Source organism: Cibotium barometz, chromosome 12 (assembly GCF_041138505.1).
Source record: "Cibotium barometz isolate CiBa-2024 chromosome 12, ASM4113850v1, whole genome shotgun sequence".
Taxonomy (NCBI): Eukaryota; Viridiplantae; Streptophyta; class Polypodiopsida; order Cyatheales; family Cibotiaceae; genus Cibotium; species Cibotium barometz.
In genome coordinates this window covers 3,149,788-3,173,734 of record NC_141057.1, presented here as the reverse complement: position 1 = coordinate 3,173,734, position 23,947 = coordinate 3,149,788, and the positions used below count along the sequence as shown (strand labels likewise).

Genomic DNA, 23,947 nt, shown 5'->3' with positions numbered 1-23,947 from the left:
CTTTTCGTTGATTGAACGAGAGAGAGAGAGAGAGGAGAACATCGACTGCTGTGGTATGCGCAGGGTACCGCTGGCTGAGACTTGTGCGCTGGCAGGTTTTGTACGCAGGCAGGCTGTTAGGCTTTGTACGCAGGCAGCCAGCCATGTAACCAGGCGGCCAGCAGGCTTACGCAGCGCCTAGGCCAGGCGGGCTGGTGCCCAGGCCAGGCCTACGTAGGCGCTTAGGCCAGGCGGCGCTGGCTGGAAAGCAAACTCCTGCAGCGTAGGTTGATGTCAGCGGCAGCAGCACGTATGATACGCACGCGCCCCAGCCAGGCCAGCGCAGGTTTCGTGCAGGCGCCCGGTTTCCAGCAGCCGACGGGCAAGCGTGCAGGCGACGTCAACTCACCGGCGGTCTAATCCAGGCGCCGGCAGATTTGTCTTGGAGAAAAAAAAAAACATAAGGAAAGCATGTTTTTTTTTTCTTAGCTTTCGTTTTTTTTTAGAATTTAAAACTTTCAAAGTTTTAAAAAGACACCTCCAAGGTTCAAAAGGTTTCCAAGGTTTTATTTTTTTTAAGACTTTAGAATATATATATCCATATATATATATATTTATTCAAGAAAAAAAAAACAAAAAACACAAAAGCTAAAGCAAAGGCTAAGCATAGCTTTTCGAGATTTTTTTTGGCTTTTGGGAAACCTTTATAAACCCCTCTAGTGGGCTTCTTGCCACACATCTCTCGAGTTCTCGAGTTCTCAAGTTCTCAAGTTTTCAAGCTCTCAAGCTCTCAAGTTCGCTCGCACTTTTGTTGTGCAAAGACCAAAATTTTCTCTCCACGTACCCTCTTCACGATGTCGACCCAAGAATCAGAGTTGGAGCCCCTAGTGGAACGCGAAGGCTTGCCGGCTACGGAAGGCACTGATGCCGATCTTTTTGACGAGTTTGTGTCAAAATCAGATTTCCAAGAGTTCAAAGTAGCTCTCGAAGCTTCTTCGGCGGAATGTCAGGCACAAATCGCAGCCCAGATGCAGGCTTTGCAGAACTCCATCGCTCTCTTGACCACTACCCTCTCTACTTTTTCGGGAATGGATACCTTGGCTTCTGCTTTAGGCCCCAATATTACTCCGGAACCGTTCAGGGGCGAGCAAAAGCAGAGAACCAAGGAGATCGTGGACACTTGGCTACATAAGTGACAAGTTCACTTTCAGTTTCATCCATATGATGATGGAAAGAAGATACAGTTAGCAGCAGGTTTCCTGTCCGGCAAAGCTTTGCTTTGGTGGAAGGAACTGAACCCAAAGCCAACGACTTGGGCACAATTTGAAGACATTTTCAAGAAAGAATTCCTCAAGAAAGAGGATGACTACGATGTTGTTGCCCGGTTTTCAGCTTTGACCATGACCTCGCAGCACCTCACTTATGAGGTCTATCTCCAGAAATTTCGTGACTTGCAGATGAAGGCTACAAAGATGGATCCCACTACTCTTTTGGGGTTTTTCGTAGCTGGTTTACTAGACTCGTACCGATTACAGGTTAAAAATAACAAATGTAAAACATTGGACGAGGCCATTCATTCAGCTCGTATCTATGATGATACGATGGTCTCTTCCAAGTCAAAACCCGTTACCGAGCAGGGGAACAAGCATAAAAGAAAGTTCTCCGCACCTATGGCTAACACGACTGAAGGCAAGTCTTCGGACCAACCTTCGAAGAATACAAGTTCGACACCAGCGAAGAAGAAACGACTCCTTAGGGCTTTGAAGCTCAAGAAGGAAGGACGTTGTTTTATCTGCGAAGAAAAAGGACACATGCGTAATGAGTGCCCAAAGCAAAAGGGTACCAAGTCAAACGCAGGACCCAAGCCAAAGGCAGCTAACCAGTTGTCTTTGACAGGTACGTCAATTACTGTACTTTCTCGCCCTAGTACTTGTTCTGATTGTCTGTTCAATTCTAAAGTGTTTGGCATGCATGATCTTCTCCGAGTTTATGGAGAAGTGAATGGCCATAAAATTCACATTCTGTTAGACCCTGGCAGTTCGCATAACTTTGTTAACTACAAACTTGTGCAGAAATTGAGTCTTGACACGACACTCAGCGACCATACCTATGAGGTACGTCTACCTGCGGGCAGACAAGTTTGGGATCGCAAGGTCGAGATGCTTCCAATCCAGATTCAGGACTACAAAGATACTCTGGAATGCTATGTTATGCATCTGGAAAATGTAGACTTGTTATTAGGGATTGAGTGGTTTAAGACTCTTGATGTCCAGATAGATTGGTCTAGTCATATTTTTTCTTTTCAGCATAGGGACACCAAGTATAGTATTTTAGGTGATTGTATCCATCCCTCTCAGGGACCTCTTGTAAATACAATTGATTTTGGAAATATAATGAATTCTTCTTTGTACACCGCTTTCCATTGTGTATTGATTCCACTTTCTTCTTTTCTCATCCCTTCATTGGATGTGAATGAATTAAGTGTGTTTGAAAGCAAAGAATTACAGAAGATACTTGATTCGTTTCAAGATGTATTTCCTAAGGAATTGCCATCGGGTTTACCACCTGAACGGGCAGTAGATCATCGTATTGACTTGATCCCTGGTGCTCATCCTGTGAGTATTCCACCTTATAGGATGAGCCAAGCTGAGGAAGATGAGTTGGCTAAACAACTCGAAGATTATTTGAGGATGGGCCAGATCCGTCCAAGTAAATCACCTTGGGGTGCACCTGTGTTGCTTAGGAGAAAGAAGGACAATACTTGGAGAATGTGTATAGATTACAAAAGATTGAACAAGCTGACAATTAAGAACCGTTATCCTCTCCCTAGATCAGATGACCTAATTGACCGGTTAGCAGGAGCGAAATACTTCACGAAGATAGATTTGCGTACTGGCTATCACCAGATACGTATTCATGAAAGGCATGTCGAAAGAACCGCCTTTCGGACTAGGTATGGCCATTACGAGTTTCTCGTATTACCTTTTGGGTTAACCAATGCTCCAGCCACTTTCCAGCAAATGATGAACGATCTTTTTCGTGAACATTTGGGAAAATTTGTGGTGGTGTTCCTGGATGATATTTTGATATATAGTCGTACTCTTGAGGATCATGTCAGACACCTCACGATTGTCTTATCTATTTTAAGACAGAATCGACTATATGCTAAATTCAGTAAATGTGAGTTCTTTATGACCGACATCATTTACTTGGGACACAAGATCACTAGAGATGGATTGAGCATTGACTATGACCGAGTTCAGAAGGTTTTGGACTGGCCTATACCGCGAACAGTGAAACAACTTCGTTCTTTTCTCGGTTTTGTTGTTTTTCTTAGGAAATCTGTACGGGAGTACTCTCAGCTCACACTACCGATGACCGACTTATTAAAAGGTCGTGGACGTAAGTCCAATCAGCCTATCACTTGGAATAACGATTTGGATATGGCCTTCAGACTTTTGAAAGATAAAGTCAAGGAAGCACCTATCTTAGCATTGCCTGATCCTAGTCGGCCTTATGTTCTTGAAACTGATGCCAGTGACTATGCTATCGGGGCTGCTTTATTTCAAGATGGTAGACCGGTTGCTTTTGAAAGTAAAAAGCTAGACGACACTCAATCTCGTTGGCCAACCCTTGAGAAGGAGCTTTATGCTGTGATTCATGCTCTCAAGGTTTGGAGACATTATTTATATGGCTCCAAGTTTGTGGTATTGACTGATCATCAGTCAATCAAGTATGTGTGTGATGCGGATGATTTGAGAGGCAGGAAAGCTCGTTGGGCAGAGTTAATGCAAGATTTTGATTTTGAGATCCGTTATCGGAAAGGGTCCATGAATAATATTGCAGATACGCTTAGTCGGATTAGAGAGGTGAATACTTTGTCGTTCACCGAGATTTCTACTGACTTATTTCAGTCATTGAGAGGGCTTTGCAGGACTGATAGTTATTTTGGTGCATTTTGGCAGAGGATCCAGGACGGGAGCTCATTGATTGACCAAGACTCGGTGACTGAGCAGTCTACCATTCAGGCTGCAGGAGGTCAGTGGATGATTCGGAATGGTTTACTATTCCGTAATGACAAAATTTGTGTACCACAGATCCCGGACATTAGGTCCAAGATTCTGAGGGAGTGTCACGACGCCCCTTCTGCTGGACACCCTGGGGTACACAGGACACTATCATTAGTGAAACACACTTTTTATTGGCCGAAGATGAAAGGGTATGTAGAAGATTATGTTCTCAAGTGTCAGATTTGTCAGGCAAATAAAGCTGAACGCTTTAGACATGCTGGGTTGTTGCATCCTTTGCAAATCCCAGGTAATAAATGGGAAAGTATTTCCATGGATTTTATTACCGGATTGCCAAGAACACATCAAGGCCACGATTCTATTTTGGTTGTGGTAGATCGCTTGACAAAAATGGCTAGAGTTTTACCAACCCGGAAGAATATTACAGCTACGCAATTAGCTCGGCAGTTTATCGAGCAATTGTTTAGACTGTACGGGTTACCGCAGGACATAGTCAGTGATAGGGACTCTAAGTTTACGAGTGACTTTTGGAAACTTGTTTTCGAGAAGTTGGAAACAACTTTGAATTTGAGTTCCTCCGATCATCCTCAATCTGATGGCCAGACTGAAAGAGTGAATCAGATTTTGGAGGATATGCTTCGAGCATATGTATCCAAAAGACAAAGTTCATGGGAGGATTATCTTCCTATGTTAGAATTTGCATATAACAGTACTAAGCATACGAGTACAGGGTTTAGTCCTTTCATGCTTATGTACGGTTTTCAACCAAGATCATACAGTAGGATTCTCAGGACTTCAGCATGATGCAACACGTAATTTTTTGCAAGATATGCAGGAAATGTTACAAGTTGCAAAGGAATCTATTAGAAGTGCTCAAGACCGAGACAGGTTTTATTCTAATAGACATCGTTCACCTAGAGAGTTCTCTGAAGGAACGATGGTGTATTTGCGAGTTCCGAAAGATTCCGAGACTTTACGGACAGGTAGATCTCCGAAATTATCCCCTAGATACTGTGGACCATTTCGTGTTACACGACGGATTGGTTCAGTTGCATATGAATTGGATTTACCTTCTCATGTGAAAGTTCATCCTGTATTTCATGTCAGTAGACTTAAGGAAGTACTGGGTGGAGCAGATCAGTTAGTTACTCCTCAAGAAATTATAGATGTCCAGGACATGACATTTATTCCGCACGAACCTAAAAAGATTCTTGGATTTCGTGAACGAAGATTGCGTCATACGCTTATCACGGAATACAAGATCAAGTGGAAGGATCGTGTTGAGGAGGACGCTACATGGGAGACATTGACTTCTCTTCAGAGAGATTACCCTGGCTTTTTAGTGAGCTCAGGAGTGAGCTCTTAGAGGAAGGGGAGTATGTCATGTGCACAGTTGGTATCTACCGTGTGCTATACGCATGCAAGACTAGTTTCGAGGCTTGGGGAAGCTTGGAACTAGGCAGGCTGATTGACGAGCTGAGTTAGGGAAATACTAACGGGCGGGCACCCAAGTATGGACGGGCGGGCGGCCAAGTGTGGACGCCCGATGACCGGCCAAGAGCCTATAAAAGGGTGGCCAAGGTTAGTTATTGCGCATAGAGAGTCTCGCGAGTTTGTGAGAGCTCTATGGTCTTGGAGCCTGGATCTAGTGCAGACGTGCACCTGCTTTATGCAGCCAAGGCCGGCAGCAATCTCGAGGCCCGCGAGGGCAGCTTCGCGGCGGTATGGGACGTCGCGAAGAGGAGATTGGTCGGTACGTCAACCTAGTTAGCTCAGCTCGTGGCTCGGAGGGGACAGCCAAGATTGTGGGCTTGCCCACGGCTGTCATGGTTGGGAGGTGAGTCAGGCATGCACCCCCATGCTTGTTTGTTGTTCGTTCGTTTGCAGGATTCCAGTTTCGAACCAAGATCGATCACGAGGGAAGATCCGTGGGGATTTGACACTTTTGCCCAATTTCTGTTCGGGACTGTTGTATGCAGTGTTGTTCAGGACTGTAAAAGTCTGATTTTCACTCATTTGGACAGCCAGGAGAGCATTTATTGCTACTGTACCTGCTAGTACAGATTTGGCACAGTTTTGTGCAAGTTTTGGCATGGCTGTACACTGATTTGAGTAAGGAAAAGGTTCAATTTTAGCTGCTGTACTTGCCGGTACAGGTTTGGTACATCATAGGTGAGCACTTAGTACTGCTGTACAGTACTTTGGAAGGGCAACAGAGCACATTTAAGGTGCTGTCCTAAATCTGCAGCAACCAGATTTTGGTGATTTCATCACATACAGTGGGAGAAAAGTTGCATTCGTGCTTCCGCAGTAGGAGATAAAGCTTGGGAGAACAACTGTGAGCACTTTGTGTGCTTTTGGTGCGGTGTTTGCACATTTTGCAGGGAGTCAGGCATTGACAGGTTGCATATTGCTATGGCAACCACAGGTGAGAGCTCTTCATTGCTTCACATCAAGAAGCTTGAAGGCTCACATAACTATGATATTTGGAAAACCCAGTGCTATAATGTGTTGCTCCAGAAGAAGCAGCACAAGCCTATCAAAGAAAGGGGTGTAAAGCCCGCTTCTCTTACTGCTGAAGAGTGGGAAGATATGGATGAGCTGGCAAGATCTGTCAGAGTTGGTGCAGCGGAATACACACACACGTAGAAAGAAGTTGACGCAGAGAGAGAGAGAGAGAGATGGCGCAGAGAGTTGACGAACAGACAACTTTAGCAATGAATAGTTGAATAATACAATGGGTGGGCATGGGTATATATACCCTCACAAGTGAAATGGCCGACTACCACCCCACTTTGAGATACTATATTTAACACCCTCTCTGTAGCTCATAGTGGGCATAGATGAAGAAACCAAGTCGATGCGGATGCAACCATGGACACCTCAGTACTGGCCGGATACTGAATACACCTCGGAAAATGCACCAAACAACCTGTCTCCTCAAGGAATGCCATCTTGAGCTTCAGCTGCCACATAGAATAATGAATTGCAGACAACTCCCCATCCATGATCCCCCATTTGTTGAACTGAGAACACACACGTCCAAAAGATCTCCTGAACATTGAACTATCGACACATGACGCCCAAAATTCTCTGACAATGAACTAGGAACTCATCCCATCCATAGTCTACTACCAATGAACTACGAACACATCACGTTCATAGATTTGTCAAGCTGTTCCATGCCAGATGCATGTGCCTTGAACTCCGACACACGGGTCCAAATCACCAAGACGGGAGCACAGACTGCCCCTCTCTGCCACTCACATGCCTCTCTCTGGCTGAAGCACGTGGTAGCATCCATCCACCAAGCTAGAATGCTGGAGTATGTGCCAGTGAAGTCCTCGCCACACCGGCAGACGCCGTAGCATCCCTCTTAGAATCACTGTCACTGTCATCCTCGTCAGCTTTGCCTTTGCCTTTGTCATTCGTCGAGCCTTGAGCTTTAGCTTTGGATTTGCAATCCCGAGCCAAATGCCCTCGCTTTCCGCACTTATAACAACGGCTCCTGGACTTCTTATTAGATTCCGATGCAGCATGTGCCGATTCTACATCCTTCGGAACCCGAATCTTGCCTTGGGAAATGAGCACTGCTTCCTCCTCAATGAGAAAAGAGCTGAGATCATCAAATTCCAGCTTTTCCTTCGTGACTTGTAAGCGTAATGCCCTCGAGACCATCTCGTACTCCTCAGGCAACTTCGTAAGAACCAAGGCAGCTAACTGGGTACTAGTTAATGCACTATTCATAGCCGATAACTGATCATGGATAACCTTTGCCTTCATTAGAAGTGACTGCATAGAGGTCCCGGTTTCAAACTTGATGGAAAACAACTGGCCGAGAAGGGTTACTGCTCGCATTGTTGAGTCTCGATCAAACATTCCTGCAAGCTTTGACCACATTTCCTTGGCAGTCTTTAAAGTCTAAATGGCAGGGGAAATTTCCTTGGTGAGAGATTCTGCAATCGCCGACATCGCCTTCGCATTGTGAGCATCCCAATCCACAAGAGATTTGAGAAACTCCTCCTCCTGAAGACGTGTGAACCGATTGCTATCCCTTCGGGGACGTTCCTCCGAGCCATCAACAATGTCCCATAAGCCTTTTCTGCTAAACCATAGCCTCATGATCAAATTCCAATGCGCATAGTTGTCGCCATTCAGTTTGTCGTCCTTGCTTGAACACGGGAGACCCATCTCATAAACTCCGTCCAAGATCTCAGTCGAACCAAACCTCCTCTCCGTAGCCGACACACTTCTCGTTCCTCCTCTTGTAACAGTCAAAATTTTAACGCTGCACTTGATCGCTCCTACAAATTCCCTTTGTGCCTTGTTAAATAGAAGTGTGCCAGGCTGCAAGGCCGCATTGGACCAGCAGAGGCATGACAATGATCAACTGCACTTGTAGTGGGGGATTAGTGAGACACGTAGTGCTCCTCGCCCCTCGCCACATATGCTCGCACGGCCCCTTTGCTCCTCACACTCATCCGGACCAGCGAGTGCCCACCATAAGCACCCACGTGTCACCCGAAGCCAGCTTCAAGCCTCCACCACCAGACGCCGTCGACCACGCCGCCGGCCAATGTGTTCACAGTGCTGCCCCAGCCCCTCCTCGCCTTGTGTGCAGCAAAGCCGAAGCACAGCACACACGAGCGGCTGTCTCGCCTCGTTGCTCCACTTGGTGCAGTCGGGGTCCGCGCCAAGGCTGGTGGCGTTAGTCCAGCTGGTGGGCGTCAAAAAGGTAAAGCCGCAGGCGCTCGGGGGTCGGCAACAACCGGACTGGATGGAGGACAGATCGGCACCATAGAAATCTTTCAACTACGGCCACGCGACGCCAGTCGTGCTTCACGTTCTGCCGCACCCCCGGCCTTGCAAGAGTCTCAATCGTAGCAGACAAGCCAACGCAGCTCTTGTTCTCAACTGCTCCTACCTGCGCTTGAGGATCATTGAGCCAGAAGCTCTGATACCATGTCAGAGTTGGTGCAGCGGAATACACACACACGTAGAAAGAAGTTGACGCAGAGAGAGAGAGAGAGATGGCGCAGAGAGTTGACGAACAGACAACTTTAGCAATGAATAGTTGAATAATACAATGGGTGGGCATGGGTATATATACCCTCACAAGTGAAATGGCCGACTACCACCCCACTTTGAGATACTATATTTAACAAGATCTACTATCATGTTGTCTGTGTCAGACTCTTTACTTTTCAGCATTCGTGAAGAGAAGACAGCTTGGGGAATGTGGCAAAGATTGCAGGACTTGTATGCCCAGCAAAGTGCCTCAAGCAAAGTGTATTGGTTGAAGAAACTCATAGGTCTTCAGATGGAGGAAGGGACGTCTATGGCAGCCCATCTAAATGAGTTTAATGGTATTGTCAGCCAAGTTATAAATCAAAAGTTGGCAATGGACGATGAATTCAAAGCCACTTTTCTCTTATGCACTTTGCCAGAGAGTTGGGACACATTCAGGACAGCCACTAGCAATTCGAATGCTATGCTATCATATGCAGATGTTGAGGGTGCTCTTCTTCAAGAAGAGATGAACAGGAAAAACAACTCTGTTGGAAAGTCCAATGCAATGAATGCACGTGGGAGATCCCAACAAAGGGGTAAAAGCCAAGAACGGGGAAGGAGCAAGTCTCGCTCCAAAAAGGACTTGGAATGCCATTATTGTGGCAAGAAGGGACACATCAAAAAGCAATGCTACAAATGGAAAAATGATCAAAAGGAAAAGGGAAAAGGCAAAGACAAAGGCAAAGATGAAGCCAAAGATGTAAAGCCAAAGGGCAAAAGTGGAGTCAAGATTGAAGAAGTCAATGTGTCACATGCAGGTGACAGTGAGGATGAGGTCCTATTTACGTCTTCACTTGATGCCCATTCACTTCTTACAGGTGGTCATGGTATGCACTCATGGATCATTGATTCAGGTGCCTCCTTTCATGTCACAGGTTGCAGAGACTTGTTTGTCAGGTATACTGCTGGCAATGAAGGAGTGGTTTATTTGGGTGATAACCATGCATGCAAGATTCTTGGCAAAGGTGATGTGAGGCTTGTGTTTTCAGATGGCTCACAACTTATGCTCCATGATGTCAGGCATGTGCCTGAGATCAAGAAGAATCTGCTTTCTACTGGACAACTTGATGATGCTGATTATGTTACCACATTTGGTCGTGGAAAGTGGAAAATTAGTAAGGGCTCACTGGTTGTTGCCAGAGGCTCTAAGGTGGACACTCTTTATTTCATGCATGCAGGTGTTTGTCACCATGCTAATGTAAATGCAACCGAGCTGCCGGAAATTTCTATGTGGCATAGCCGATTGGGACACATGAGTGTCAAGGGAATGGAGCAATTGTCTCGTTTGGGTTACTTGCCTTCTCTAAAGTTTTCAAGTTTTCAAGTTTTCAGTTTTGTGAGCATTGTATATATAGCAAGCAACTCCAGTGCCCCCACAAGAAAGCTCTTGGACAGAAAGATGCTCAGTTAGAGCTTGTGCATACAGATGTATGTGAGATGCCTCAGCTTTCTTTGGGAGGGGCAAAATATTTTGTGTCTTTTATTGATGATGCCACACGTAAGGTGTGGGTCTATCCTCTTCGTTTGAAGAGTGATACATTCTCAGTGTTTCAAAAGTTTGTTGCTCATGTTGAGAATCAAACTGGCAAAACACTGAAGGCTTTGCGTTCCGACAATGGTGGAAAGTATATGTCCAAACAGTTTCAGGACTTTTGTGATGCTAAAGGCATCAAGAGGGAGCTCTCTACTCCTTATGATCCTCCACAAAACGGGACAGCAGAGAGGATGAACAGGACCATTCAGGAGAAGGTCCGTTCTATGTTGTCACATGCTGCATTACCTCATGGTTTTTGGGCTGAAGCTGTTATGACAGCCGTTCACCTTATAAACAGGTCACCTAACACGAGGCTTGGTGGGAAAGTGCCAGAGGAAGTATGGACAGGGAAGCCTCCGTCATACAAGCACTTGAGAGTGTTTGGTTGCGTTGCGTACGTGCACATAAGCAGGGAAATGCGCACCAAACTTGATCCTAAGTCTCACAAATGCATATTCCTAGGATATGGTGACAGAGGTGAAATGAGATATAGACTTTGGGATCCCGTGAATAGAAAGATTATACGCAGCAATGATGTCATTTTTTATGAAACATGCATCTATAAGGAGCCTGCAAGGCAACAGGAGCCTAGCAGAGTCATCTATGATGATGATGGACATCATGGACAACAACAAAGGGCTGTAAATCGGCCATTACAGCAGGAAAACCAACCCTTAAATGGTGCTGAAAATGGTCCAAATGGACAGCTAGAGATGGCAGAAGATATCCCTATGGATATACCACAGTTAGAGGAGATACCGAGCATGATTTTTCAGCCTTATGGCATGGAACAAGAGCCACCAATAGGTGATATGCAGGCTGGACAGCAACCTGCAAATGATGGTCATTGGGTACGGAGGTCCACAAGACCCTCCAAAGCCCCTGACAGGTTTGTTCCAGGGGTTGACTACTTGATGCTTACTGACTGTGGGGAGCCCTCATGTTATAAGGAGGCTTTACAGAGGGCAGACAAGGCTCTTTGGGAGCGTGCCATGAAGTCAGAGATGGATTCTCTGCACAAAAATGGTACATGGAAGTTGGTGCATTTGCCTGCAGGCAAAAAGGTTTTGCCATGCAAGTGGGTTTACAGGCTCAAAGTTGCACCTGATGCAAAGCCAAGATACAAAGCCAAGTTAGTGGCTAAAGGCTTCAAGCAGGAATATGGTGTTGACTTTGATGAGATCTTCTCTCCAGTGGTCAAAATGACCACACTTAGAGCTGTGTTAGCTTTGGTTGCACATGATGATCTGGACTTGATTCAGATGGATGTGAAGACTGCTTTTCTTCATGGTGATCTCCATGAGGAGATATATATGCAACAGCCAGAGGGTTATGCAGTAAGTGGAAAGGAGAAGCTTGTATGCAAGCTGAAAAAGAGTCTTTATGGGCTCAAACAGGCACCAAGGGAATGGTATCATAAATTTGATACATTCATGAAATCCCAGAAATTCAGGAGATGTGACATAGATCACTGCTTATACACCAAGAAAGCTTTGGATGGCAGTCTATTGATCCTCATCTTGTATGTTGATGATATGTTGATTGCCGGGAAATCTCTTAAGGAGATGGATACCTTGAAGCAGAGGCTGCATCAAAGCTTTGATATGAAGGATTTGGGTGATGCAAATCACATTTTGGGTATGCGGATACTTCGGGACAGAAATCAGCATGTGTTGTATTTGTCTCAGAAGGAATACATTGGCAAAGTTTTGCAGAGGTTCAATATGGACGGGGGGAAGAAGACTAGTACTCCTTTGCCTCCATATGTGAAACTCAGTGCTATGGACAGCCCACAGTCAGATAGTGGCAGGGCTGATATGGCCAAGATTCCGTATGCTTCAGCTTGTGGCAGTCTCATGTATGCCATGGTTGCTACTAGGCCGGACATTGCATTTGCAGTGGGAGTGGTTTCTAGATACATGGCCAACCCTGGCAAGAAGCATTGGGAAGCAGTGAAAGGTGTCATGAGATACCTGAAGGGCACACAGGATATGTGCATTTGCTTTGGCAAACAGGATGCATTAGTGCATGGTTACACGGATTCGGATTATGCCGGTCATCCAGATAACCGGAAGTCTACTACCGGTTATGTGTTTACATTCACAGGAGGTGTTGTGTCATGGATATCCAGGATGCAGAAGTGCACAGCCTTATCTACTACAGAGGCCGAGTATATTGCAGCCACAGAGGCTTGCAAGGAGGCATTATGGCTATCTCGGTTAGTGGTTGATTTGGGCTATACAGGGGATATTCCATTGTTGCATTGTGACAGTCAGAGTGCCATCCAGTTGGCAAAGAACCCTGTCTTTCATGCAAAGACGAAGCATGTGGATGTGAAGTATCACTTCATCAGAGAGGTGATAGAGAACAAGCAAATTCAGCTTGTTAAGATTCATACGGATGACAACCCGGCTGATTTGTTGACAAAGAGTTTGCCTCCAGAGCGGTTTGCTCATTGCAAACACTTGATGGGCATTGGATGAGGCCAGTTTCAGCCTTGATATGGCCTTGTATATTATCATGTACATGCTGATTTTTTCTTTTCCTTCATTTAAGGGCACTTTGCCTTTAAGTGGGAGGTTGTTGGGGTAAAGGCATTATGCCCACTCTTATAGTGTGTACAAGCCCATAAGTTATAGTACATAGTACACTTAGTACTTTTAATGTACTAAGTGCACTATGTGTACTAGTGCAATATACATGTGTGATAGGGGAGTCACACACTCATTCCCATGAGTTGACTTATCCCCACAACTCTCTCTCTCTCTCTCTCTCTTCCTTGCTTCTCTGTGTATGTCTCCCACACATGAACTCTAACCCTAACTAACTCTCCCATTCAAAGAGAAATACTACACAGGGCGGCTAAACAAGGAGTCCTGTCCTTCTACTGAATAAGTAATGACAACACATTGTCCAATTAGCTTACCAGTCTTCATAGAAGTTGTTGCAAGCGGAAGCCTTCGCGTTGGAAGCTTTAGAAGTGTTGATATCTTCGATTTGCCGCAATCCTTCGCGACAAAAGTCTATTCAAGAGGATGAAGGGAACCCTGGGAAAGCTTCCCCTATGGTTCAACTTGAGAAAGGAAGGCTGAAATTAGGGTTTTCAGCAAAAAGACCAGAAACTACAGCAAAAATGAGAGCTGTTTTGCTGAATTTCAGTCTCATTGGGAGTGAGTAGGAGAGTGATTAGCACTTGGAAACACTCTTGGAAGCTTGGAAAACACCCTAGCAAGTTGGGTATGGCTATGGAGAGCTTGGAAATGGAGAGAAATGGTGGAAAAACAGAGTTTTCAGCCTCCAAAAATCCTCATGAAGAGAAAACACGAATTTTCTCTTAATAAGTAAGTGAATTGGGGTCCAATCAGGTGAGGGGACATGGGGAGATGCCCATTTATGAGTAAAAAGGGAGGATCAGGTCCTGGACATTAAGTCTTGTCCGCCTCGAGACTTCAGTCAGTGTGAACTTGGAAGCGGTCATAATTTATAAGTGACTTTTGGGCGCCCAAACTTTAATGAAGTGCTATAAATATTGGCTAAGTCCTAAGGGCTATTTGAGCCTAGATTGGGTAATACTTACCACCTGTTCACATGCCACACAACCATGTCAGCAGACAGTTTCACACGCACGGTTCACGGGCGGGCGTCCCCTAGCCCGAAACTACACATAGGTCATGCAGGCATGAAAACAACATGCAATTTCATTTGCAGGCAAGCACATAAAGATGCTATGCAATGCAGCATTGGCATGAGCAATTTCCGTTCATGAAACCATATAAGATCAGGCGTTTCCAGGCAAGTATATGCGATACCAGACCCAGTGGAAAGCCAATCCTCCAGGTGTTTCCGCGCATGTACACAAAGGCACAAGTCCCAGCGGAAAGCCGAGTCCTCCAGATATTCCGGGCATGATAACGTCAAGTCCCAGCGGAATATCATATCCAACTATACAGCATGACACGTGTCAAGGCACATTCCATAAGCCATGGACACCAATCCAATATGTACATAGTGTGAAAGCAAGAGTGAACCATTCGGGTGGCCAAATGGTGACAGTATGACTGAAATGAACTGCAAGCGGCTATGATGTATGCAAAAACGCAGACGTATATGCTGTTTTGGGACCTGTGGAAGTGCTGAATGGCTGCGCCTATGATCTGCAAGGACTGCTGAGCTGCTGAATGTCTACTGGACTGCTGCGTTGATGAACAAGTACTGTTGTACGGCTGATTGAAGTAAAAAGCAAGTTCTCAAGGCTGGAGAAGCAAACACAGAGGCTCCAATGGTGTTGGATTAGTCTAGGGCTGAAGGCAGGGATGCTTCTAAGGCTGAGGATGAAGGGTGCCTAGCTCACTGAAGACTGAATGATGAACGAAGCACTAAGCCCTATGCAAGCCTATTTATACTAGATAGAAGCTGGTCAAGTTGGCTGGTCATTTATTTAATAAAGTTTATAGACAATAAATGCTAAATAAATACCATAAAATATGAAAAAAATACCTGATAAATCCTAGTAAATTCCCTAAGGCTTCTAGGATATTCTAAATGATGCACAGGCATATGAATGCATGTTATGCAAAATGCAGAGTGCTTTCTGATGCAAATCCTAAGGCTTCTACTGACTCTCCATGCATGAATGATTCTCTCCAAGTGGGTTAAGGGACTTGACGGACTAACTGACCCGCTAAGGCTGAGGAATGACCTACGTAGCTCGTGCCTGACTTATCTTGGATTGAGGATGTACAGTGGGGTCACGGCGTACAACAAATATCATCCTACTGGCTTCTAATAATGTACAAATGTTGCACTGCTGATGATGAGCCAGTTTGTCACCATGCACTCAGTGCAGAGTGCATGTGACAAGGGCACTCGACGCAGGTGGAATGCCTGGCTGAGACACAAATCCTTGAGTAGGCACATAAGCTCGTACTGGTATAGTGCCTGTGATGGGTTGGTAAACTACCTATACCCTAGAATGCTGGGTAGCGACACAGTGCCGGTGGGCATAGTGCCGAGAGATCCCTGCCTGTGTTGGGTAAAACCCATACGTAGGTCCCCGTGGAGGTGCGGCCAATAATGGCTATAAGCCAACACCAACAAGAAGAAACATAGGTTGGGTGGGAGGGTTTTGTGCTTGTGGTTGTGCAGTATTCCAAAACACATTAGGAGCAGAAATAGAAGGGGAACCAGAAGAGAAAACAGTGTTACCTCCTTATACACCAATAGTCTAGGAGCGTACTCTGCTCCTAGACCCTCCTCAATTCAGGTTCACATTACTCCAGGGATCGAGGGTAGTAGTTGGCACCATATGTTGAACCTGACATGGTCTCCGGCTAAGTTGATGACGATGGATCTCCAGATGACCATGGCGGTACCTATCCTCGCTAAGAGAATGACCCAAACCGAAGTTCACATTGTCAGCTAGACTACGCAGCAAGGCTCTCCAAATAAGGCTAGATACCGGGGTCCACACACTAGCTATAAGCATGGACCCCCCCTCTGGAAGCAAAGTCTGATAAGCTCGAAGAGGAAGGTCGAGATGCCAAAGGTGTAGAGGCTGAGTAGGTGGGTAGCCTTCCATTCAACTTCTCCCGCGAGCATCGTCACACCATTGCACACCATCGCATTGCACTATGGGCACCCAAGCTAATCGTATCCTCATGTAAGACCTCGAACGGGGCTCTCCAGTGAGTAAGTAGTCCCATCTTCCGTGTGGTCTCGATCTCAGTAAGGAGAATACAATGTGAGGGCAAAAGGACGAAAGGACCAAATGTGCGAGAACGAAGTTGAAGCAAGAGGCTCGGCCGATGACGAAGGTTCGCGTCGAAGATAGCAGTGGCACTCTCTTGCTGCTGGATGATGAAGAAGATATGTGTTGATCACCGAGCTGCTGCTGTTGTGTGCTACTCAAGTGGTATAGCCGATGATGAGCAGAATGATGATAACGTTAGTCAGCTGGGCTGCTGGTGTGTAAAGGGGGTAGAGCCGACGGCTGGATGTCTTTTTCTTTTTCTTTTTTGTGATGATTACGTGTGTATGGCCGGGCTGCTGCAGTGATGTGTTGCGCAGGTGGTAGAGGCCCGATTGCTTGATGATATTTTGTTGGTGTAGTTGATGGGAAGGAGGGGCAACTATATATGGTGCTGCCCCCCCCCCACCCCCCCAAAGTGGTTGGGAGTGTTCACCAAGCATGACATACCTTTGGCTGGCCATGGCGCTGATGAGAGCTCCGTCTTACCTCCTCTAGCGAACCGCATGGTAGACTTGAGAGAGCAGAGCCTCCTTTGGAGGATTTCACTAGATGCAACTTGCAAGCTTGCAGAGGGCGAGGGTGATTGGTTTCCATGCGCATGAGTGGCACATTGACCCTCCACCACAGGGAGATTCTGGCCTTTGTGGATTTGGGAGGGTCGCCCTCTCATGCAACTCCAATGGGACTCGTAATCTCCATAAAGGCTAAGTTTATACCAATTCAACATGGGAAATGTAGACACAAATCAGTAAACTTTTCATTAAGGAGGGGTTGTGTGGAAAATGTGTTCATATCAAACTTTTCATTTCAACATGGGAAATGTAGACACAAATCAGTAAACTTTTCATTAAGGAGGGGTTGTGTGGAAAATGTGTTCATATCAAACTTTGCCTAAGTTTAATTAGATTTTGTCCTAATGTCAAGTTAAATGGTTGATGTATGAGAAAGATATGAACATAATGTTAGACATCATCTCCCTGTCTGGCTTCCTGTTTGGTGTCTTATTTTAGCCTCTAGGCTGACCATGTTAGCTATAGAGGCTGGTCACCCCTCACATATGCTTTCCCATATTATTCCCCATTTTATGGAGTCTTGGGCTTTTTTCCCTAGTCGTAGAGGATCTTTTCCCAGTCGGCGCTACCTTCATGTGGGCATATATATAGCTGGCTTGCCTCCCTCATTCTTCACTGCTTGCTTAGCATTGTTTGCTGCAGTCCCTCACATACGAGGTCTTCTCCCCTCTTGCTCGGGACATGTATTCCTTTGGATGATGATATTGAGAGCAGGTTCTCACCTGTGTTTCCTCTCCATCTCTCTCTCACTCTCTCCTGTGTTTCCACTTTCCCTTCTTCCACTGCACATTCTATCATGATATCAGAGCCTCGATTATCTACAGTGTTGGATGCTCCCTCCTTTCCCTTTCTTAGGTGGTCAGATCTGCGTTTTTCCGCAGGTGGACAAATCTGCGTTTTTTTTCTTAGAATTGCTGCTGGTCACCTCCCTCTTCCAGGCGTCTTCTCCATTGCGACTGTTGGTCATCCTTTACAGGTTTTGATCCCTGAGATTCACGTGTTTTCTGCAAGGCAGCAGCACCTAGAGTGCTGCGTTTTTCTACAGGTGGTTTTCTACAGCAGTTTTCAAATTCATCTTCCCATGTAGTGCGAGCGGCCTGTTCTGTGCAGGACAGCAGCCACAGGTTTTCTGATGCTGTTGATTCAGCCCGTTCTACAGCCCCTTTTACCTCTGCGTTTTCAAATTTGCAGCCATGGTTGCTGGTTTTTCTGAACTGCTCTTGCTGGTAACTCTACCTTCACCTGGGCTTCATCCGTTGGACCCGAAGGTACCTTCTCTTCAGCGTTTTTCCTCATAGGAGGTGTGGACACTCGTTGGCCTGAATTTTTCAGGTTTGTAGCCTCTTGTTTGGTTGCGTTTTCTTCTCCAATGGACACAAATCACTTGCAGAGGGGGTTTCTTGTTTGGATTGTGGCTTTGCAGGCAGTTTGGTACTTGAGGAGGATACTGAATTTCTAATTTCAGTCAACGTTTTGCTGATTTTGGAGCATCTATACCTGTGTTTTGTTTCTAGCCTTCATAGTTACCCGGTTTCTTCATGTTCCTTGCCTTCTGTTGGCGTTGGAGTGCTGTTTTTTGCTGGACAGCAGTGTTTTGGCTGTGTTTTGCTTCCCAAAGGAGCTTTCTAGACTCAGAGGGGGCCCTTCTCCAACTACTTCACTTGAGGATTAGTTTCGGGAGCTGTTTTGTATCTGTGGAGACTTTCTTCTGTGACAAGAGTTTACAAATTTTGGAGGAGAGTAGTGATCTTTTCAGAGATCCTAAGCAGAGTTTATTTTGTCCGAGCCTGTGCTCTTTGGAGTGTTTGCAGAGAAAGGAGGGTGTTTTGCCTGTGAGATGTGATCCTTTCACATGGATCACTTGTTTGTTGCTTATTCTTGGGATCTTGTTACCATTGCACATTCTATCACATAATGTATGATGATAGATGTATGGACATTAATGTCTCTTGAGTTCCCAAGATGGGTAGCCCAAGTGTTGAAACTCTTTACATTCTGTACTAAGGCTATTTAAAGCCTCTCATGCAATGAGTAACAAGATTAATCTTCTCTAGCAATTGTTTGAGTGAGAGAGAGAGGGAGAAAAGGTAACAAAGTTTCTCACAAATTGGTATCCAGCTGCTCTTAAGGCAATGCCTTTCTGAAAAGATCACCTACACTATTTGAAGTAGAAACAATACTTCAGGAAGACTTCATCTGTAAGGATTTCCTATTGGACAAAAAGGTACTAAACCACAATGTGCTTCCTCAAGGTCTGGAAGATAGTTATGATACAACTATAGCTAAAAGCAAAGGCTTAGACTGTTACCCATATGAATACAATAACAATATGCCATGGCCCACCATCATGTATACTCTGACGGTGCTTTTGACCATGGGAAGTTTAAACACTTTCTAAAAGCCAATCAGCATCTAGCTCATCCATTCATTCTTTACAATTAACTAAGTATTCTAAAACTAGCCATTCAACACATCACATTTACAAGTACCTGCGTGGGGAAATAAACTGGGGCACCTTCCGACTCTAGCGCACCATCTCCAGTAGAAGCTTCATGAATTAGTAATGATGCATATTGCCCTGTTGCTGTGGCTGCGGCGGCTGCTGTCTGTTGACTGACAGTTTGCAATTCTGGAATCATGGTAAAATACTCTGACGACAAAATCCTGTTTAATCGTTCCCTCAAATGGGAGTCTATATTTGGTAGTTAAGGAAACTTTATTAATGAGTAAGTTCAAACAAGCAAAAATATAAAGGAATCAAAACAATGTAGTTGCTTCACTGCATGCACTGAACACACATAGCTAATGTAAAGAAGGCTTTGATAATCTTAACTTTAAGGACTGCTTGTAGACTTTGCTTGCTTTGACTTCAAAAGCTGCTCTCGCTAGCTGACCATCACTATCACTAATCGCAGCATCAAGTTTAACTAGAACTAATCTGCCTGCCTCCTCCTACTAGCACCATAAACGTAATGCTCCTGGTATCCTCCAACATGCATTTTTGTACAAAAGCAATTTAGCAACTTGCTGGTGTAATCTCCATGCCACAACCTCTAGGAAATTATATTTGCTGATATCCATTCAGATCCTAAGGGAAACTTTAGACTGATGTTAGGCATACTAGATATTCCGACATGCAGGAGCCCTGACAAGCTGCTGTAAATTTGAGATACAAAACAAACAGTGTCTTTAGGTAGGATACTGCATATCTTTACAAAACAGACACATGCCTAGATGAATCCAGGAGCATGCCCAAATTCACCTTTTAAGAATGTGCAATTTACAAAACAGACATATTTATACAAACCACAGGCAGAAGAACATTTCCTATGCCTCAAAAAGGATACACGTCAGGCCCAGGCCCTCTGTGATGAGGGCATCCGAATTCTGCAGCCAAAGGTTGGCATGCTCGATACAATGTTGAAGTGCATCTCTGTGTGACAATGTTGCATTGGGTGGTCGGGAGGTAAGCAACAGACCGAAGAGGGAAAGGTCATCCAGGTCAGTCTCTAACAGGGGGCTGGGTGAGTCTTCTGTCACACAGTCATAGGAAAGGCAGGAACTTCGTTCATGGACCTTGGTCCAGAAGAGAGAAGAAGTGTCACCTTGTGATCTAACATCAAAGAGCTGTGCAAAATATAAAAACGTCAAAAGGTCTGCTATGTCTTTGTCTGTGGTTCCATTGCTTATCTGCTGATGATGATGGCCATGGCTAGCATCATGAGGAAGCGCAGACTCCAGGCTCAGGTTAGGGATTTCACGGTTAGGTTCAGGGCTATGGCTAGGGTTATGGTTAAGTTTAGGGCTTTCACTGCTGCAGGCAGCTGCATCCTGCGACTCTGAGTCCTTGCGAACCTCAACTACATTTTGCTGTTTGCTTACCTCGTGACCTTCTGCCTCCTTCTCTTCGGCCACCGTGCTTTCTTCTTCGCTGTCGTCTCTGCGCAGAGTGGCGGCCATGAGCTCCTTCTCCCGTTCTGCTAGCTCCTCCTTCACGGCCACCACCAGGGGCAGCCGCAGCTTCTCGTACTCGTCGATGAGCGCAGCCACGGCGATTTTCGTCTTCAGCACCTCCTCTTGCTCCTTATTGATTGTCTTCCCCTGCGCCTTACTCTCCTCGATCTGCAGAATCTTGTTGTACTTCTTCTTCAGGGCGCGCAGTCGCTTGCTCATCATGTTCAGCACGGGACCTTCCTTGCAGGCCAGCGATGCCGCAAACCCTTCGGTCTCTGCAACGGAGCCATCATTCCCCGCCATACTCAAACTGAACCAGAAAAGTCCAACTGGAGTCCGATGGAGCTATAGCAGAGGAGAGCTGGGTCAAGTAACGCAGGAAACAGGAGTTACGGTGACGCTCTAAAGGGTCATGGCGAGGAAGGCTAGTTATTATTGGTCAAAAAAATAAGTTTAACTTGGTCGTGGGAAGTGCCAAGCTTAGGAAATAGGAAGGAGCTATTGTAAATACAGGCCTTAATGCTTATATTATGTTTAAGAAATGTAATTAGAAGAATTATTGTAATGCTTATATTATGTTTAAGAAATGTCATTAGAAAAGAATTATTGCTCCTATCAGAGACTTTTTGTGGAGGAATGGTAATAATAGAAAAAAGACTCCTACTTGGTTGGCCTGAGATAAGATTGCCTTACCAAAAAACTTGGGAAGTCTGGGGATATTGCACTTGCCTACTTATGCTAAGGCCAAAGTGATAGTTAGCCTCCCCAAATTGGGACAATGGAAGAGGAAAAACATGCTTTTTGGGACTGTCCTGCAATAAGGGGGTTTTGAGGGGAAAATAGGTAAATGGGTAGAAGGCAACTTAAGGATGAGAGGATATTGGGGGGACTGACTTCTAAGGAGATTAGTCAAGGAGGCAGATGAGATAGATCTAATATTTTGTGTTATAAGATACTACTGCTTGTGAAAGATTTGGGTCTCTAGGAATTTGTTAATATTCAATAAAGAGGCCACTCAAGGGGAGTCAATTGTGTGCACTTTTGCTGGTCTGTATACTATGTTAATAAGATGAATAATAATATGTATGCTGAGGTAGTCCAGGCATTATAGGCAGGGATTAGGTGATTTAAACACTTGGGGAGTCAATTGTGTGCACTTTTGTTGGTCTGTATACTATGTTAATAAGATGAATAATAATATGTATGCTGAGGTAGTTCGGGCATTATAGGCAGGGATTAGGTGATTTAAACACTTGATGATGAGATGTTATTACATACTAGGATACCCTAACGTTGCTTGATTGTTGGGCATGTATGCACTTGGGAAGATATCTAAACCAAATGCCCCAAATTTGGGCCCAAATCTAAAAGGTGGTATCTGAAGGAAAAGCAACCAGTGGAGATATCTATGGCCCCGATTGAAAACCCTATGGGGAGAAGACCAGTGGTAAAGATCTAGACAAAAGGTGTGTATTTTGAAGAGCATACCCCCAAGGGTTTCACCTATGAAGTGTTGCTAGCTGTGCTTGTATGCAATTGGGCTTTCATTTTTCTTGGGAAAGGTCCTCTTTTTGTGTGGGAAGATGAGATGTGGGATATGGTATATGATTTTCTTAATAGAAATTGGGACTAGAGGGAATATGCAAGTGGCAAAAAGCCTTTTATAAAAGTCTTTGATGAAGTTGTAGATATTAATATATTAATATATATTATTGTTTTCCAAAAAAAAGATTACCTTCAAATTTCAATAAAAGCTTGTAATTCACCTATTCATCGATAATCTTTTAGTTACTAAGAGTTGAAACCAAAGTCATCTATTGAAACTACTAGAATCCAATGACTATTTAAAGTTACACCAGAGGGATAATTTAGCAACCGCAATAATATGATGGCCCTTCCTTCACAAGTGTAAGATTCCTCCCTAGCCTCTCAAGATGTCCAGCATCTTCCCTTGTAATCAATTCCCCCTTCAGAAATATAAAAGATCTTGTTTCTATCTGTTTTGGCCTAGAGAGAGAAAATATTCTAAAGAGAGAATATTCAGATTTTGAATATTTTTGGATGGAAAAATATCTCTTCTTATTAAAATAAGTTTCCCCGAAACAGCAGTTCAAAAGAATTTTCAGAAGATGCATTAGAAATTAAGTATAATTTATTCAAGAGGCCTTATCCTAGGGGTCCAGATTTATTCAAGAGGCCTTATCCTAGGGGTCCAGAATAAATTAAGTATAATTTATTCAAGAGGCCTTATCCTAGGGGTCCAGATTTTCGAAAAATTTTATTCAAGAGGCCTTATCCTAGGGGTCCAGATTTTCGAAAAATTTTAAATTAAGGTTTTGAAGGGCCAATCAAATTCATCCAAATGTATGAAGAAGATAAATGGAAGAAATAAAGAAAATCACCCCCAAAAATGAGTAAATACTCACATAAGATGAAGAGTGGACTAAGGACCAAAGGAAAAGCTTAAAAAATGGATTTTTGACACCTCACAATGGGGATTCCCCCCTCATGAATGAGGCGCCTACTTCACATGTGCAATTCAGTTTTAAATCTTCAAAAATTGAGATATTTCATCTCTCCTCTCTCCTAATTCAAGTCTAGTTCCAAAAAGTTAGCTCAACTGACCTAAAAATGGTCAAAAATTGACCAAATTGATTTGAAAAATTCTAGAATTAGTTTGTTTGGATAGGAGCTCAATTTTTCCTATAGATAAAAGCCCCCCCCTTTGTTGAAAAATAATAGTGTTTATGCACTGTTACTCTACTCCTCCTCCCAAGCCAAGAACTGTGAATTTATTAATAATTCACTAGTTTTTGACGTTTCCCTCTTCCAAAGATTAGTGGCCACTCTTGTTACAAACAAGAGTAGAACCCTCAAACCATCAAGCCAAAGGAAAGCTCCCAGAAATTATGTAAGTAGAGATCTTATAATTTTCTTTATTCATTTTTATGCTTTTCTAATTTTTATGATTGTTTGAAGTGATAAATGGATGCTGTGCCTTGATCTTTTCCCCTCTCTCTTCTTAGAATCAACCCTTCTTTATCCTAGTTAAGTGATAATT

General features: G+C 44.5%; 1 protein-coding gene across 1 annotated transcript in view; it reads right to left on the bottom strand.

The window, feature by feature from the left end:
- LOC147632954 (uncharacterized) overlaps positions 1-21,327 on the bottom strand; it is a 33,007-nt gene extending 11,680 nt beyond the window's left edge. The window contains exons 1-2 of the mRNA XM_086805960.1: positions 20,280-21,327; positions 19,422-19,624 (exon numbers count right to left, since the gene is read on the bottom strand). Coding sequence (XP_086662086.1) covers positions 19,422-19,624; positions 20,280-21,189 — 1,113 coding nt within the window. The 5' untranslated portion in view covers positions 21,190-21,327. The remainder of the gene's footprint in view (positions 1-19,421; positions 19,625-20,279) is intronic.
- Between the last annotated feature and the right edge of the window lie 2,620 nt (positions 21,328-23,947).